The sequence below is a fragment of the Pristiophorus japonicus genome, chromosome 16 (assembly GCF_044704955.1).
Source record: "Pristiophorus japonicus isolate sPriJap1 chromosome 16, sPriJap1.hap1, whole genome shotgun sequence".
In the NCBI taxonomy this organism is placed as follows: Eukaryota; Metazoa; Chordata; class Chondrichthyes; family Pristiophoridae; genus Pristiophorus; species Pristiophorus japonicus.
The window spans coordinates 127,860,307-127,876,172 of record NC_091992.1 but is presented as its reverse complement, the minus strand read 5'-3'; the positions used below and the strand labels follow the sequence as shown (position 1 = coordinate 127,876,172).

The window sequence follows — 15,866 nt, the reverse complement described above, 5'->3', positions numbered from 1 at the left end:
TCTTAATATAATACTGTTGATCACTTTCTCTGCTTTTTATCAGTTCCTGTATTTTGTGTAGTTTGCTTGCTGTTCTGGGAGAAGTTTGTATTCACAGTTTAAAAAAAAACGAAAGCTGAATGCACGAGAGAGACTTGCGTCACTACTGCACCTTTCATGGCCTCAGGACGTCCCAAAGCAACTTTGCAACCCACGATGTACTTTTTCCCCGCCAAACATCCACGTTATGCATGCATGTCTGCAGGCATTTTGAATTTTTTTTTTTTCCCCTGTTGTCCAGATGTAAAGTTTTGCAAGTGTTTCTAGGTTCTCCTTGTTTACATGTTTTGTGATTTAAGAAGTTAGTGGTTTGTATTCTCCAATGAGCCAAACTTTTAGTAATTCTTGAGCTCAGCTTGAAATGATTGCGGAGGTGATACAAAACGTGAGGCATAGTTGCTGAGCAATACTTGACACAGCAAGGGCGCTGTGTGCAACTTGCTTGTGAATTTGCCATTTTGTAGTCTTCACCACATTTGAAAGTGGTTTGACAGGTCATAACCTCTCAATAAACAACATTTATATATTTTTTAACTAGACTGGATAAATCGCCAGCTGGGTATTCCGAGGTTGTAGAGAACTCAAAGCAAATGCTTTTTCCAATAAATCTAGTTCTGTTAACCCAATGTGCTGTAATTACGTCCATCTCATAATTAACATTAGCTGCCACAAAATGCTTCCTTGGATGTTTCTGATTTTTGAAAACCTGCCCTGTGCACCGGTAGGATCATCAGTATATTTCCGTGTTCTTTACTGCCATAGTACAGGGTGTTCACATTTCCCACCCACTCGGTATGCAGGGTGGTGCATGTTATTAAACTCTGACTCGGTCAGCAAGTACAACATTTTGTGATCGAGAAATACAGAAGAACATCCCAAGATCAGTTTCTGATCTGTACTTAATTTGCTAATCTTTGGTGGGGTAGCAGTGTAGGCATCACAATGGGCCTTATTGTCTTGAGGCTATGGAAAGAAAAAATCTGGCAGGGTCCTTATCCAGTGACTCATACTGGAAAATGTGTGTATAGTAGTCAGGTGAGATTGGTTTAGGCTTTGCCGTTGTACCTCCCCCTCCCCCACAGCCAATAACCTGTCAACACTCCCTGTTAAGATACACATTTGAAGGTTGACCACTTTAAGAAAGCACTGGAATGCTGTATCACAGAATCATAGCAATTTACAGCACGGAAGGAGGCCATTTCGGCCCATCGTGTCCATGCGAGGCTATCCAGCTAATGCCACTTTCCAGCTCTAGGTCCATAACCCTGAAGGTTACAGCACTTCAGGTGCACATCCAAGTACTTTTTAAATGTGCTGAGGGTTTCTGCCTCTACCACCCTTTCAGGCAGTGAGAGCCAAGTCCTCCACAACCTGTAGGTGCTTGTTGAATTGTACCTGAGCAGGTGTTGACAAGCTCATGAGAAAATCGGTTGGAGGGGGTTCCAAATAACTAGAGGAATCTCTAGTTGGGAATGGGATTGAAAGTGAGCAGAACAAGAACAAACTGGTGTGTAGTCCTTCCCAAACATCTGTGTATAATGTAGGGTGTGAGGCATTTGAGTGTTGCTTGATTTACTATTTCAAGCAAAAGGAGGAAAGAAAAAACAGCACTAACTTTTCTCTGAGGATTCAGCAGGTTATGGGGCACAGTTTGTACAATCTGTGCAAGAGGTAGACATGATTTCCTTGTTCCCTGCATGCTTGTTATACGGCAAAATTGGCACAATGTGTTCTTGGATTGAGTGTACTTGTAACACAATGAGTGATGTAACTTCTGAGTTCTTGGGTGTCCATCAGGATTCAGAAGGAAGGGCGTTGCTGACAGTAAGTCAACCAATGACACCTAGTGACATTCCTAATTTGGGAAAATGTACAAAATTAGAAAGCAGGAGTATCTTGGGGTGACATTGTTTACTAAGAATAGTTTTGTTTAACTTCTTTCCTCTTAGTACCGTGGCCTCTCAGCACTGACCTTTCATGTGCAGTGTTACTATGACTGCTGTTGAAATTTCCATGATTGCTTTGAGCATGGAATCATGAAAATATGTAACTCTGGAATTCAACAACTGCGTTAATTCCCATTATGTATATCGAGCTTTAATATTTTTTGGACATTTCTCTTGGCTATAAATGCACTCTGGGTACAGTATATGCAGGATCATGCCCCGATAGAATTTTATTATATATATCATTTCTATGTTGATTCATAATAGGCTTGGATTTTAAACACAATTATTTCAGGATAGGTAATTTTTACAGATGGGCAAAGAGTCAACCACTGGATGAACTGTAATCTGTCCTGTATTAACTCCACATGGAGCCAGAATGATTGTAACTTCTCTCGGAGCTCCAGGGCAGACAAGAAAATTTATGTTCAACTGCTCAGAGCAATTCCATAATAAGCTGATGTTACTGAGCTTTGTAGCAAGTGATTAAAATTTTCTACAGGAGTAGAAAGAAATATGACTAATTTAAAATGATATAATTGCATTTACTTGAACTTGTTCATCAACAGGATAAAATGAACTTTGACTTAATAAAAACAGACATCTTAATGTGCTTAAATTGCTTTTGGCCGTGGCAGTTCCAAGAAAGAGGCACATGCAACATGATTTTAAAAAAAACAGGCAGGTTGCATTGCTCAACACTTTGGGCCCAAGTTTCGGGCCGTGCCTAGAACGGCGCAGCCCCGACCTGGACGCCCATTTGTCGCGCCACAAAGTGCGCCTAAAAAAAACTTCCAGATTCTCCGGCTCCCGGCAAGTCCTCTGGCCCTTGGCGCGGCAAAAGCTGTAGGGGGCGGAGCTACGTCCCCGCGCTGAAAACAGTGCCGGGACCTCTGCACATGCGCGCTCCAGGCGCCCAAAACTGTGTGGGAGGGGCCCGAAGCACACAGCCCCTAGCCCTGGCCGAATGGCCTCACTGGGGCTGCGTGCATAAAGCTGCCTCCCACGGCCAGCTCCTGTTTCCTCCGGACCGGACCCGACTTGACTCCCGCTCCCCTCCGCCCTGATCCGCGCTCCCGACGCCCCCCCCCCCCCCCCCCGGACCCGACGCCACCTACCTGTCAATCCGGTAAGTCTAAGCTCGAAGTCTTGGGTCCGGTCCGTTCAGCCTCCCTCTCCTTTCTCTCTCTCTCACCCCCTCCCCCTCCCTTCCTTCACACCCCCCCCTCGCCTCACTCCCTTCTCGCCCTCACTCCCTTCTCGCCCTCACTCCCTTCTCGCCCTCACTCCCTTCTCGCCCCCCCCCCTCCTTCCCTCGCTGTCAGACAGAGATAGAGACACACACAGACAGACACACACAGAGACACCCTGGGGGGGGGGTGGGGGGAGGGATATCCCAGCACGCTGTTGGAGGGCTACCGGTGCTGCAGTCGGTAAGTAGAAAATGTTTTATTTATTGATTTAAAAAAAAAATTATTTCTTAATTTTTTTTGATTGATTTATTGATGTTTTTTTCATTTATTATTGATGACTCTTTATTTGTAAAACTGAAGTGTTTAATGTTTGTAAACTTCCCTTTAAACCCCCCCTCCCCCCATTCCCTACGCCTGATTTGTAACCTACGCCTGATTTTCTAAAGTGTAGACAAGGTTTTTTCGAGCATACAAAAATTTTCACTTACTCCATTCTAAGTTAGTTTGGAGTATGAAAACAGGCGTAAGTGGCCGGACACGCCCCCTTTTGAAAAAAAAAATGCTGTTCTGTTCCAACTGACTAGAACTGGAGCAAACTAAATGCTGAGAATTTGAATTTCTAAGATACTCCGTTCTACACCAGTTGCTCCAAAAAATCAGGAGCAATTGAGGCCGAAACTTGGGCCCTTTGTAACTATCTCGCTGCCGCACTGCACAACATTCTGATTTTCCACTTTAAAAGATTTATCATTTGCAAAGGCAGCAACCTGTACGGTGCTTCTAAAGTCGCAAAATGTCCCAGAGTGTAGTGCGATCGGACATCGGCCAGGGGTTCAGGAGCGAGGTTAGGGAGGTGACTGAAGAAATACCAAGTTTCAGAACTGGTTCATCAAATTTGAGATCCAAAATTGGTACTTTTCAAATTAGAGGAGATTTAACACTGGTACTGCTTATAAAAGCCAGTGTGGAGATGATTTAGGAGATGGAAACTGAATATCCTAATGGTAAAGTCCTAGTTCACTTGTCGGAAGCTGTATTGTCACAGCAGTGATGGATGCATCATGCTCAGGCTGTCTCTGAAACCCGGTTTCAACTCCCACAGCCTGCTGACATTTTAGTTAGTTTGCAAATGGCTGAGTATTTTTCTTTTTGTCTTCCTCCTCATTAAATGCCAGTTTAGAGAGAGCCATTGGTCAAAGATATGACCATTTATATGTGGGGCTTTATATGGGATGAAATGTGTAGTGTTTGCGGAGGAGGTGTCAATGCACCTGGCATCCTGTTTGCATTGTAGATCAGGTAACCTTCAGTAATGCAAGATATTTTCGTATGGAGTTGAACTGAACAGCTTAAAATACAAATTCCATGAGAATATCTCGAGTGAAACTATGTACCCACATCAGAGAAGCGGTGATATTTGAATCTTTACTAGCCTTGTGCTGACCTCTTTAATTTGCTTTGCTGTATTGAGAAATGTTTGTAAAACAGTCCTTCCACATTGTATATTTTGTTCTTTGCAGATCCCAATACTCCAAATGTTCAGGTGACTAGACTAACGCTGATGTGTGCAACTGCACCTCAGCCCTTAATCCTGGATTTAACAGGTGAGTGAAGCTCCCTGCTTGAGACCTACACAATCTTTAAATGTGCACAGCTGTATATTTCACAATTTGGTGTCAAAAATGATTTATCGTTTACGAGTATGAACCTGCGTCTCCATGTCTTACTGTCAGTTTGAATTTGAAGTGTTTCAGATGTACCTTTTCTGTACCATTTGCTGTTTTTATACGATCATCTTTCAGTCTTTGAAAGCTGAAAATTGTAAGTTTCTCCAGTCTTTCTTCATAACTTAGTCCTTTGATAGGAGCCAGTTGCATTCCCTCCAGGGCTTAAATATCTCCCTTGTGTCTTGGTGACCAGGAATGGGTACAGTTCTCGCGGACCAGAGCCCTGTATAGTTTTTGGATGATTTCCTCTGACTTAGGATATTATTGGCTATATAGATCTGCATTCTGAGAGTTTTGTTTACAGCTCCACAATGATTGGTCATGTTGCATGTCAAATCTAGTAAAACCCCACAACCTTTTTCATCCTTGCCTATTCGAACACTAATCACGGACACAGTGTTTCCCATTTTTCCTTCTATGGCAGTATTTTACACTTCGCGTTAAATGTCACGTGTCCCATTAACATATATTTGTTTTAATTTATTTTATATTCCTGAATTGCCTCATCAAATTCAATTGCCCTCTTAATTTGATGCCTGTGATTTAACCAGGTGACATTGAATTTCTGAATCCAAACCACAAGTGCAAGTCAAAAACCAGAAGTTACCTCGTGTTCCATTTTATGTTTTGGCGGGTTCAAGGCAGCTTGGGAGCAGATATTTCAATGTAGCAATAAAAGGGAAGAGCTGTTAAGTGTTAGCGATCAGCTCTTTTATTACATGCAGGATTGTGGGAAAATTCAATAGCTTGTACTCTAAGCAGCCACCTTGCATGTTATAGATTTTGTGATGTTTTCAGCAAACTAGCGGTCAAAAGCTAGTTGCTGAAGTGCGTAACACGCGAGATGTAGGTCTTTTGTACATGGACCTATGTTTGACACTCTGCTTCAAAGCTCATATCTGATCGTTCACCAAGACGACATACTTCCTTCTCTGCAACATTGCCTGCGCTCACACTCCTTGTTCTCGTCTACAAATCCCTCCACTTATGTAACTATCTTCTGTTCTATCCTGGCTTTCACTGCCTACTCTAGTCCGCAGTGTGTCCTCTTGCCTCCACTCAGTGGCTGAGCCTTCAGTCATCATTCCCTGTTGGGAACACTCTTCCCAAAGTGCTCTCTTCCCACTGTCAAAAGCCTCCTCAAAATATATATTTCAATTGTGCTTTCAGTAACCTTGCTTTAACTGCTTCCCAAAGTTCAGCTTAGTATCTGCCATTTTTCTTTAAAGTGCCTCAGGATCCTTCACTACATCAAGGACACTATACAAGTGTAAGCTGTTTACACGTGTCCAAACTAGTGTAAAATAAATAATGGGACTCCTTTTGTCTTTATTTTCAGGTGATCTTGAGAACTTTAAAAAACATCCATTTGTGCTGAAAGAGGGCGTTGAATACAAGATAAAAATCAGCTTCAAGGTTTGTTACTGTACTTGAAATCATTAGTATGATATAGAGATCACTGAGTATTTTAAATGTCACTGTGCTGTATCTGGCTTCATGAATTCAAGCAAATGTTCACTTGCTATCGCCTGTAGCCTCCCATCTCTCGCGCTGTGCAGCCCCTACCCCCTTAGTGCAATACCAGGAATGCTGTATCACCACGAGCCATCAGGCAAGCAGTTCCTTGCTTTAAGATGAACAGATTTGCAATGTTAATCAGCTTGTCAGATAAACAAATGGTTCCATCGTCATGTTTGTGAGGCTGCCTCCACTTTATGCTAAGGAAGCTTAGAATTCAGAATTATGACTGCCTGGTTCAATTTTTAGACTTCTCCCTGTTAATATCACCTTCCTGTATGAAAGAAAATAGACTAGCTGGGAAAACTGGCAGAAAAATCAAAACAACCCAGTGGGAATTTTTAGGAAGCTACTATAATTAGAATCCACCTAACCAGCTTTACTGTAGGCACGAAGGTTATTTTAATATGTACTGGTAACACCCATTTAGGCTGAAACAGACGGACCGTGTGTGTAAATTCTCAGCGTGCAGCATGTCTGGGCCTGACAGCAGCAGCCTGGAATGCCTGCCCTTTGTGCTTTTTCTTGCCCAACCCCCTTTGCTGCGTGCCTGTAGGTTGTGACTCGTGCTTCTCTGGCTATCAATACCCTAATGGTGCCTTGTCTAAAGCAGTGAATCTTGTGAAAGTCTGGATGGTGAGCATTGGCAGCAAATTGACTATAAAAAAGATTTGCATTTATATAGCACCTTTCATGACCACCGGACATCTCAAAGCACTTTACAACCGATGAAGTACTTTTGGTGTGTAGTCATTGTTGTAATGTAGGAAATGCAGCAGCCAATTTGCGCACAGCAAGCTCCCACAAACAGCAATGTGATAATGACCAGATAATGTGTTTTTTATGTAGATTGAGGAATAAATATTGGCCAGGACACCGGGGATAACTCCTATGCTCTTCTTTGAAATAGTGCCACGGGATCTTTTGCGTCCACCTGAGGGGGCAGATGGGCCTCGGTTTAACGGCACCTCCGACAGTGCAGCCCTCCCTCAGCACTGCACTGGAGTGTCAGCCCTCCCTCAGCACTGCACTGGAGTGTCAGCCCTCCCTCGGCACTGCACTGGAGTGTCAGCCCTCCCTCGGCACTGCAGTGGAGTGTCAGCCCTCCCTCGGCACTGCACTGGAGTGTCAGCCCTCCCTCGGCACTGCACTGGAGTGTCAGCCCTCCCTCGGCACTGCACTGGAGTGTCAGCCCTCCCTCGGCACTGCACTGGAGTGTCAGCCCTCCCTCGGCACTGCACTGGAGTGTCAGCCCTCCCTCGGCACTGCACTGGAGTGTCAGCCCTCCCTCGGCACTGCACTGGAGTGTCAGCCCTCCCTCGGCACTGCACTGGAGTGTCAGCCCTCCCTCGGCACTGCACTGGAGTGTCAGCCCTCCCTCGGCACTGCACTGGAGTGTCAGCCCTCCCTCGGCACTGCACTGGAGTGTCAGCCCTCCCTCGGCACTGCACTGGAGTGTCAGCCCTCCCTCGGCACTGCACTGGAGTGTCAGCCCTCCCTCGGCACTGCACTGGAGTGTCAGCCCTCCCTCGGCACTGCACTGGAGTGTCAGCCCTCCCTCGGCACTGCACTGGAGTGTCAGCCCTCCCTCGGCACTGCACTGGAGTGTCAGCCCTCCCTCGGCACTGCACTGGAGTGTCGGCACTGCACTGGAGTGTCGGCACTGCACTGGAGTGTCGGCACTGCACTGGAGTGTCGGCACTGCACTGGAGTGTCGGCACTGCACTGGAGTGTCGGCACTGCACTGGAGTGTCGGCACTGCACTGGAGTGTCGGCACTGCACTGGAGTGTCGGCCCTCCCTCGGCACTGCACTGGAGTGTCAGCCCTCCCTCGGCACTGCACTGGAGTGTCAGCCCTCCCTCGGCACTGCACTGGAGTGTCAGCCCTCCCTCGGCACTGCACTGGAGTGTCAGCCCTCCCTCGGCACTGCACTGGAGTGTCAGCCCTCCCTCGGCACTGCACTGGAGTGTCAGACGAGATTTTTATGGGCAGCATCAGGGCTGAGCTTGCTCATGCGCTTGGCTGACATCCAACAGGCATTAGCAGATAGCAATCAGCAACAGAAACCCCCAAGCTACGGGTGTGGAGACCAATTGTAGCACCTCAACTAACTTCTGCTAAGCTGTTGCAAACCAGAGACGAGACTGGGGTGTTCCTGGTCTGTATACGTCATGTGATTCTCTTAGTAGGATGTATTTGTTTTGTAATGTTGGTGGTCCAGATTATCAAACTGCGACTGCATAAATCTAGGATTAAGTATTCTGGTTACAAAGCAGAGTGCTGTTAAGTGTTTTCAGATGGTTTCATAAACCAAAGTATGGGTTATTTCTATTGTCTCGATGGGAGTGCTACAATTGTTGTGCCTCTTGACCAGGCAGGAGAAAAATCAGCCCAGGTTCCTGCTTCTGATCACTATGCCGTTAGCGCTGCTGCATGTTCCACATGTGGGGACAGGATTAGACCTTTCAGTGATGCGCTTTCATGCTTGGAGCCTGCTGGAGCGTGTCAAAGCTCATGTGAGAAACTGCCATTGTACCCCAATGCAAGCCCCCATCCTTGTGGTGGGAGGAGAGGAAATAGTTACCGCTTTGGAAATCCATCCATGTAGCCATTCTGCCGCACGTACAGTTTTAACTTTGTGGGTCCATGTCTATACCAGCAGTGGGGTGTCTGGCAGCGCTAACTGCTGATCTACTTCATGCCAGTGGAGAAATGACGTTCACAAACGGGGAAGTGTGTTGAGGAGCAGGTTGATTGTTAGATGCAGGAAGTTTTGTGTTCAGAAATGAGCGTGTATTTAATGTGTTGACTTGTGATGACAGTTAAACCACTGCAAGGATTAGTATCCATTGCATCGATAACTGAACGGCCATGTGCTTACTGAACCCCTCTATTTCTCCAGGTCAACAAAGAAATAGTCTCTGGGCTGAAATATGTTCAGGCAACATTTAGGAAAAAAATAAAAAGTGAGTACAAGTGTATAACACGCTCTTACCGCATAATTAAAGGTCTGTCTGTAAGGTACTTGCCCGGACAATCTACTCCCCTTTTCCAAAAAGCAGTCTATTCCTCCTCTCCCCTCCCCCACCAAGTTGCAGACACTCTTCACAAAATAATACGGATCTCAAATAATACAACCTTTATGTTGCATCGGATAAAACTGATGCCATGGGGGTTTTTTTTTAATGCTTTTTTGACGTATTTAGAATTCTTAGTTACTTTAAAATTGATCTGATTTGAATCTTGTGCTGATGGGGTAGAAATCAGTTCTGGTTGCTGGTAATAAATTAGATTATAAATGAGCAATAAAGTTTTGAGTTCAAAGTTACTCTAGGGGATAGATTTAGAAAATTGGTATGTCTGATGGTGACTTAAACATCCTGCAAATCTGAAATGAAAATAAATGATGCCAATTCACTGCAGCTCTGACTGCCTCTGAAAAGAGAAATCTTTCCCAGCATTGCTTTCTATTTTAAAAAAAAAAATCTTTAGGGGTTTTCATGAGGCATAAGTCAAAGCATCAGCCGCAATGTTGTGTACTGCACACAGGAATCATTGGGTGTCACTTCAGTGAGGTATAAGTGAGCACTAACCATCCCAACTGAAGATGCAGGTTGTATTTTTAGGCTCACGCTAGATATTTCACATTTCCCCTAGGTCAAAGACCACTCCTGTAGGTGAACCCTCACTACCTAGGGACCAGAGCGTGATATTTGGTTAATGTAGCATTACCCAGGGGTTGAACAGAAACTCGTGGTACTGTAATGAACTCACAGAATTAACACTGGTGCCATCCTGTTCTGTTAGTGAATAGTTGAAGAATTGTCCAATTGTGAGATTTGGACTATAAATTGCAAATCGGATTTATTATGGTTAAGCATCGACAGCCATCTGTACAGAAGCCTTCCGTTGATTACGGATTCTCAGGTGTGCAGCACTTTAACTCTGGACCAACATCGGCAACACAGATCTTGTACGTGAGATTTTGTGGCCATGATCAGAGTCTTCAGGTATTCCCCTCTATCCCGATGAAAAGGGAAGTATTGAGGGAGGATAGACGAAGGTATGTCTCTGTCTAGGGGCATCCTCCTATGCAGGCTGCATTACTTGAGTCCAAAGTCACAGGCTGTGGTCCATTTGCACAGAATGTAGGGTTGTCACCCAGCCAGCTTTACCCGGACCACCTCGAATGCTAGTCCCTCAATCCATTCAAACCTAATTCCAGTCACCTTTGCACTAATTGACCAACTTCAGAATGAAGTAAGGAGCCTGTCCTGTCTGTATCTACAGGGAGTGCCTGCTTACCAGTAATGGGTCTTGTCCTGAAACTAGGCTACATTCCAATATGGGTTAAATGTGGATTCTGTTTAAAGTAAGCCCATTAAAGTGGTCTAAGAACCATGTACTTCTCCATGGCCTTCTATTAGTTTTATGACTAATAGGATCATTTTCTTATCTGGCATAGTGCATTCAAAGGCCTATAAGGCCTTATAATTTACTGAGACTAACTCCAGACAGCAAGGGGTGATCTAATTGAGGTGTATAAGATGATTAAAGGAATTGATAGAGTAGATAGGGATGAACTATTTCCTTTGATGGAGGAGTCCAGAACAAGGAAGCACAACCTTAAAATTAAAGCTAGGCAGTTGAGGCTGGGTGAGTTGAAAACTTCAAAACTTGAAGAGTTGATAGGTTTTTGTTAGATAAGGGGATTGAGGTTTACCAAGGCAAGTAGCTGGAGGCCAGGATCTAATTGAATGGCGGAACGTGTTCCTGTGTTCCGAGGTGGTAGAGAACGGGGTCAATAATGGGTCTTTGAGTGCAAGCTGGGTGGAAAGAAATGTCTCATGTTTTAAATAACCATGGTTCACGCTGGGTGGTTGGGAGTTGTACATCAGAAGCAGATTTGTGTTGCAGATCTGTCCGTCCGACGACTCATTAAAATACGTCTTTTTCTTGTGCACTTTGAACAGTTGATACGTCTGACTACATGGTGGGGAGCTATGGTCCCCGAGACACCGAATACGAGTTCCTGACCCCACAGGAAGAAGCACCCAAAGGAATGATGGCGAGGGGCACCTATAACATCAAATCCCTTTTCACAGATGATGACCAGTTCAAACACCTCGCCTGGGAGTGGCAGCTCAACATCAAGAAGGAATGGAACGATTAATCAATATAAGACCAGCCGTAGTCCATCCAATAGAGGAAATGAAAAATACACCTCCTGTACCAAAGTTATCTTTTTTTGAAAAGGAACAAAAAAAAGTATTCGATTTATACTGCACAGCGAGATCATTGGCAAAAAAAATCAACCCATTCTTTTGTGAGACACAGGTCAGAGGCATGGCTACATGTTTCATTCCACAATCTCATTTTAATTCGTCCCCTTCGTTCTGCCAACAGCTGCCTTTTGGGGGGAGAGGGGGCTGCAGTTTTTTTCTTTAGAGGAAGCGATGAGTAAATCAGACTCGGCTTGGCGTCTTGATCTCCTGCAGTGGGGATTTGACCACTTCTTGTTTATTTGTTAAGCGCAGTGCTAAGCTTGGAAATCTAAATGATCACAATAATGTTTCAACCAGGCGAAAGAATATAATATAAATCTTTAGAGGCAGTTCTCTTTCTCAGATTTAAATAAATCCTGTAATTTTTATTCTGTGTAACCATGTTGCCTTATGTACGCTAAAATTGTTTTTGGAAATAATCGCTGAAGAAAAAAAAAAAATCATGATAGAATTTCTTAGTCTTTTATACCAGTAGCATGGATCCAGAACCCATTTTGTCTGACGGGTGTGATAACGCTGCATCAGAGCTAGTCGGATCAGTGCTGATGTTTCTGAAGTGATTACACGCCTATTAAAAGTAGTATTTGAGTATTGAAGGCCTACAGTTCATAGAGGGATTTTCTTAGTGCTGTGTCTTGGTATGATGTATAACTGCAATGGGGGGAATCCTGTACAGGTTTGCAAGTAGCTGATCATTAATCAAGTTGCCTATCCACCATTTCAACAGTAGATGGAAAAGTATGAGCAAGAAAAGCAGCAGCATTGTTATAAATATTCTTTTGTAAATTGCCTTGAGTGTTGGAAAGAGATGGTGGAAATAACTTTATGCCTCTTTGTAATGTGTGCCTCACGTCAATCTGCGTCAGTATTTAATTCCTGGATCCTGTGCTCTGCATTTGCCCGATCGTCCAGCTAAGTTTATTTTGACGAGTTCAGTTTTTAAATGTGGCATATTTGAAAAATAGCGATCTGAGCAGCCAGCATATATCATTGGAAGTCTGTAGCCATTGAGGTTAGAACTGGGACCAAATGTGATTTTACCTGTTTGTCTTGCCATATACCCGCTCTTCCCCTTTTACAATAATGGATTTTTTATGTTCTCTTGTGACTCCTGTGTAGACTGGACATTAACAGGTTAAAGAGCAAAAGCATCATTTTCACAGCAAGTATAATAAAATATTCATCCTAAATACTTGTCGTTTTTTTTTGTCTGTCAACAACAACTTGCATTTATATAGCGCCTTTTAACATAGTAACACATCTCGAGGCACTTCACAGGAGATACTGGGACAGCTGGCCAAAGGCTTGGTCAAAGAGCTGGGTTTTAAGGAGTGACTTAAAGGAGGAGAGAGAGGTGGAGAGGTTTATTAATAATGTTTATATGGCGCCTTTAACGTAGTAAAACATTCCAAGGTGCTTCACATGACCTATTGTTGATTGGTCCCCTTGGAGGATAAGCCACACCCTGAATTTTCTTTGGAATGTCTAATTGGAACCACCCAGCCCAAGTTCTGACTTTGCAAATTGTAATTTGATCCATTCTGACTTCAGAAGCCAGAGAGCACAGATCGCGAACCAAGTTCCAGCCAAAGTCCCCTACCCTAGCGTAAGTGCATCCCTCCCCTAGCTGAAGTCTCCACGCGCCCCCCGCCCCCACTCTCTTCTGCCCTACCGCCAGCTCTTGCCGCCCCCCACCCCCCAGCACTTGGAGGAACAAATGTGGGGCCCTGGTTCCGGGCCGGTGGGTGGGTGGCGGAGTCCAGAGGACACAGGCGCAGAAGGAACAGAAAAGTGTTAGTACAAATAGTCTGAAATTCGACACCGAACCACAAGAAGAAATTAAGGCAGATGACCAAAAGCTTGTTTAGAGGGAGGTTTTAAGGAGCATCTTGTGGAAAGGGAAATGGAGGGAGGGAGTTCCAGAGCTGAGGGCCCAAACAGCTGAAGGCACGTCCACCGATGGTTGAGCAGTTATAATGAGGGAAGTTCAAGAGGCCAGAATTTGAGAAGCGCAGACATCTTGTGGTGTTGTGAGGCTGAAAAAGATTAGTGATAGGGAGGGGCAAGTCCATGGAGTGACTTGTAAACCAGGATGAGAATTTTGATAGAGGCATTTAACCGGGAGCCAATGTAGGTTAAAGCACAGGGGTGGTGGGTGATCGAGACTCCCGAATGGCCTGCTCCTGCACCTATTTTCTATGTTTCTATATAACGTTCAGAAGAGAATTGGATAAATAATAGAAGGGTTTGTTTTACAGGGCAATGAGGAAAGAGCAGGGGAGTGGGGTTAATTGGATGGCACTACCGAAGAGCCAGCCCAAGCATGATGGCCACATGACGACCTGTGCCGTCACATCCTATGAATTGTAGAATTTTACAGTATGAAGGCATTTGGCTCATCCTGACTGCTGGCCCTTTGAAATAGTGCTATGGGATCTTTTACATCCACCTGAGAGCAGATGGGGCCTCGGTTTAACGTCTCATCCGAAAGACGGCACCTCCGACAGTGCAGCAGTCCCTCAGCACTGCATTGGAATGTCAACTTAGATCTTTCATGCTCAAGTCCCTGGAGTGGGACTTGAACCCACAACCTTCTGACTCAGGTGAGTGTGCTGCTCACTGAGCCACAGTTGACACCGCACGGAATCTGTATCCTTAGTACAATAACCAGCCTACGCTATCTGCTCCTGCATGAAGAATGGCCCATTAGAGAGCACCCAGCGCTGCCAGAACTTTTCTCCAGCTTAAACTGTGCCTTCTAGGAGACAAGATTGCATAGCATTAGGCCCAATTATCATCATAGGCAGTCCCTCGAAACGAGGATGACTTGCTTCCACGCCAAAAAGGGATGAGTTGTGTTTCAATGAAGGACCCAATATTCCAGGTCCTGAACTACATCCTGAAGGGTGGAAGATGCCTGTGCGTGCCCACGGGAGCTCGATTCAACAATAACTTGCATTTATATAGTGCCTTACTGTAGTTATATGTCTTGAGGTGCTTCACAGGAGCGTTATTCACCAAACTGCGTACGGCAATATTGGGACAGGTGACCAAAAGTTTGGTCAAAGAGATGGGTTTTTAGGAGCATCTTAAAGGAGGAGAGGTTTAGGGAGGAAATTCCAGGGCGGAGGACCAAGACAGCTGAAGGTACGGCTGCCCATGGTGGAGTGAGGGAAATTGGGGTTCCGCAAGAGGCCCTATTTGGAGCAACGCAGAGATCTCGGCGGGTTGTGGAGGTTAGAGATAGGGAGGAGGCAAGGCCATGGAGGGATTTGGAAATGAGGATGTAAATTTTAAAAATCGAGGCGTTGCCACACTGGGAGCCAAAGTAGGTCAGTGAACACAGTGGGTGATGGGTGAGCGGGACTTGGTGCGAGTTAGGACACGGGCAACAGAGTTTCAGATGAGCTCAAGCTTACAGAGGGTAGGAGGCCGGCCAGGAGACCAATGGAATAATAGAGTCCAAAGGCACGGATGAGGTTTGAGTCGTTCGGCCCTCAAGTGGGTGGAAGAGATCCAGCACCTCAGGCCAGACATCAGCGCTTCATTGAAACATAGAAAATAGGTGCAGGAGCAGGCCATTCTGCCCTTCGAGCCTGCACCGCCATTCAATGAGTTCATGGCTGAACATGCAACCTCAGTACCCCATTCCTACTTTCTCACCATACCCCTTGATCCCCCTAGTAGTGAGGAGTACATCTAACTCCTTTTTGAATATATTTAGTGAATTGGCCTCAACAACTTTCTGTGGTAGAAAATTCCACAGGTTCGCCACTCTCTGGGTGAAGAAGTTTCTCCTCATCTCTGTCCTAAATGGCTTACCCCTTATCCTTAGACTGTGACCCCTGGTTCTGGACTTCCCCAACATTGGGAACATTCTTCCTGCATCTAACCTGTCGAAACCCGTCAGAATTTTAAACGTTTCTATAAGATCCCCTCTCATTCTTATGCTGAGCCTTTATAGGCCGCCGACTCCCGCCTCTCTCAACGCTCCCTGGACTGCCCGACTGCTGAGCCTTTATAGGCCGCTGCCTCTCACCGACTCCCGCTTCTCTCGACGATCCAGGATGGTATGTTGCCTCCCTGGTGCAAGGGTCAAGGATGTCTCGGAGCGGGTGCAGGACATTCTAAAAAGGGAGGGAGAATAGCCAGTTGTC

General features: G+C 45.2%; 1 protein-coding gene across 1 annotated transcript in view; it reads left to right on the top strand.

Moving 5' to 3' along the window:
• arhgdia (Rho GDP dissociation inhibitor (GDI) alpha) overlaps positions 1-12,899 on the top strand; it is a 46,754-nt gene extending 33,855 nt beyond the window's left edge. Inside the window, exons 3-6 of the mRNA XM_070857852.1 lie at positions 4,699-4,782; positions 6,245-6,321; positions 9,327-9,390; positions 11,398-12,899. Coding sequence (XP_070713953.1) covers positions 4,699-4,782; positions 6,245-6,321; positions 9,327-9,390; positions 11,398-11,597 — 425 coding nt within the window. The 3' untranslated portion in view covers positions 11,598-12,899. The remainder of the gene's footprint in view (positions 1-4,698; positions 4,783-6,244; positions 6,322-9,326; positions 9,391-11,397) is intronic.
• The last annotated feature ends 2,967 nt before the right edge of the window (positions 12,900-15,866 follow it).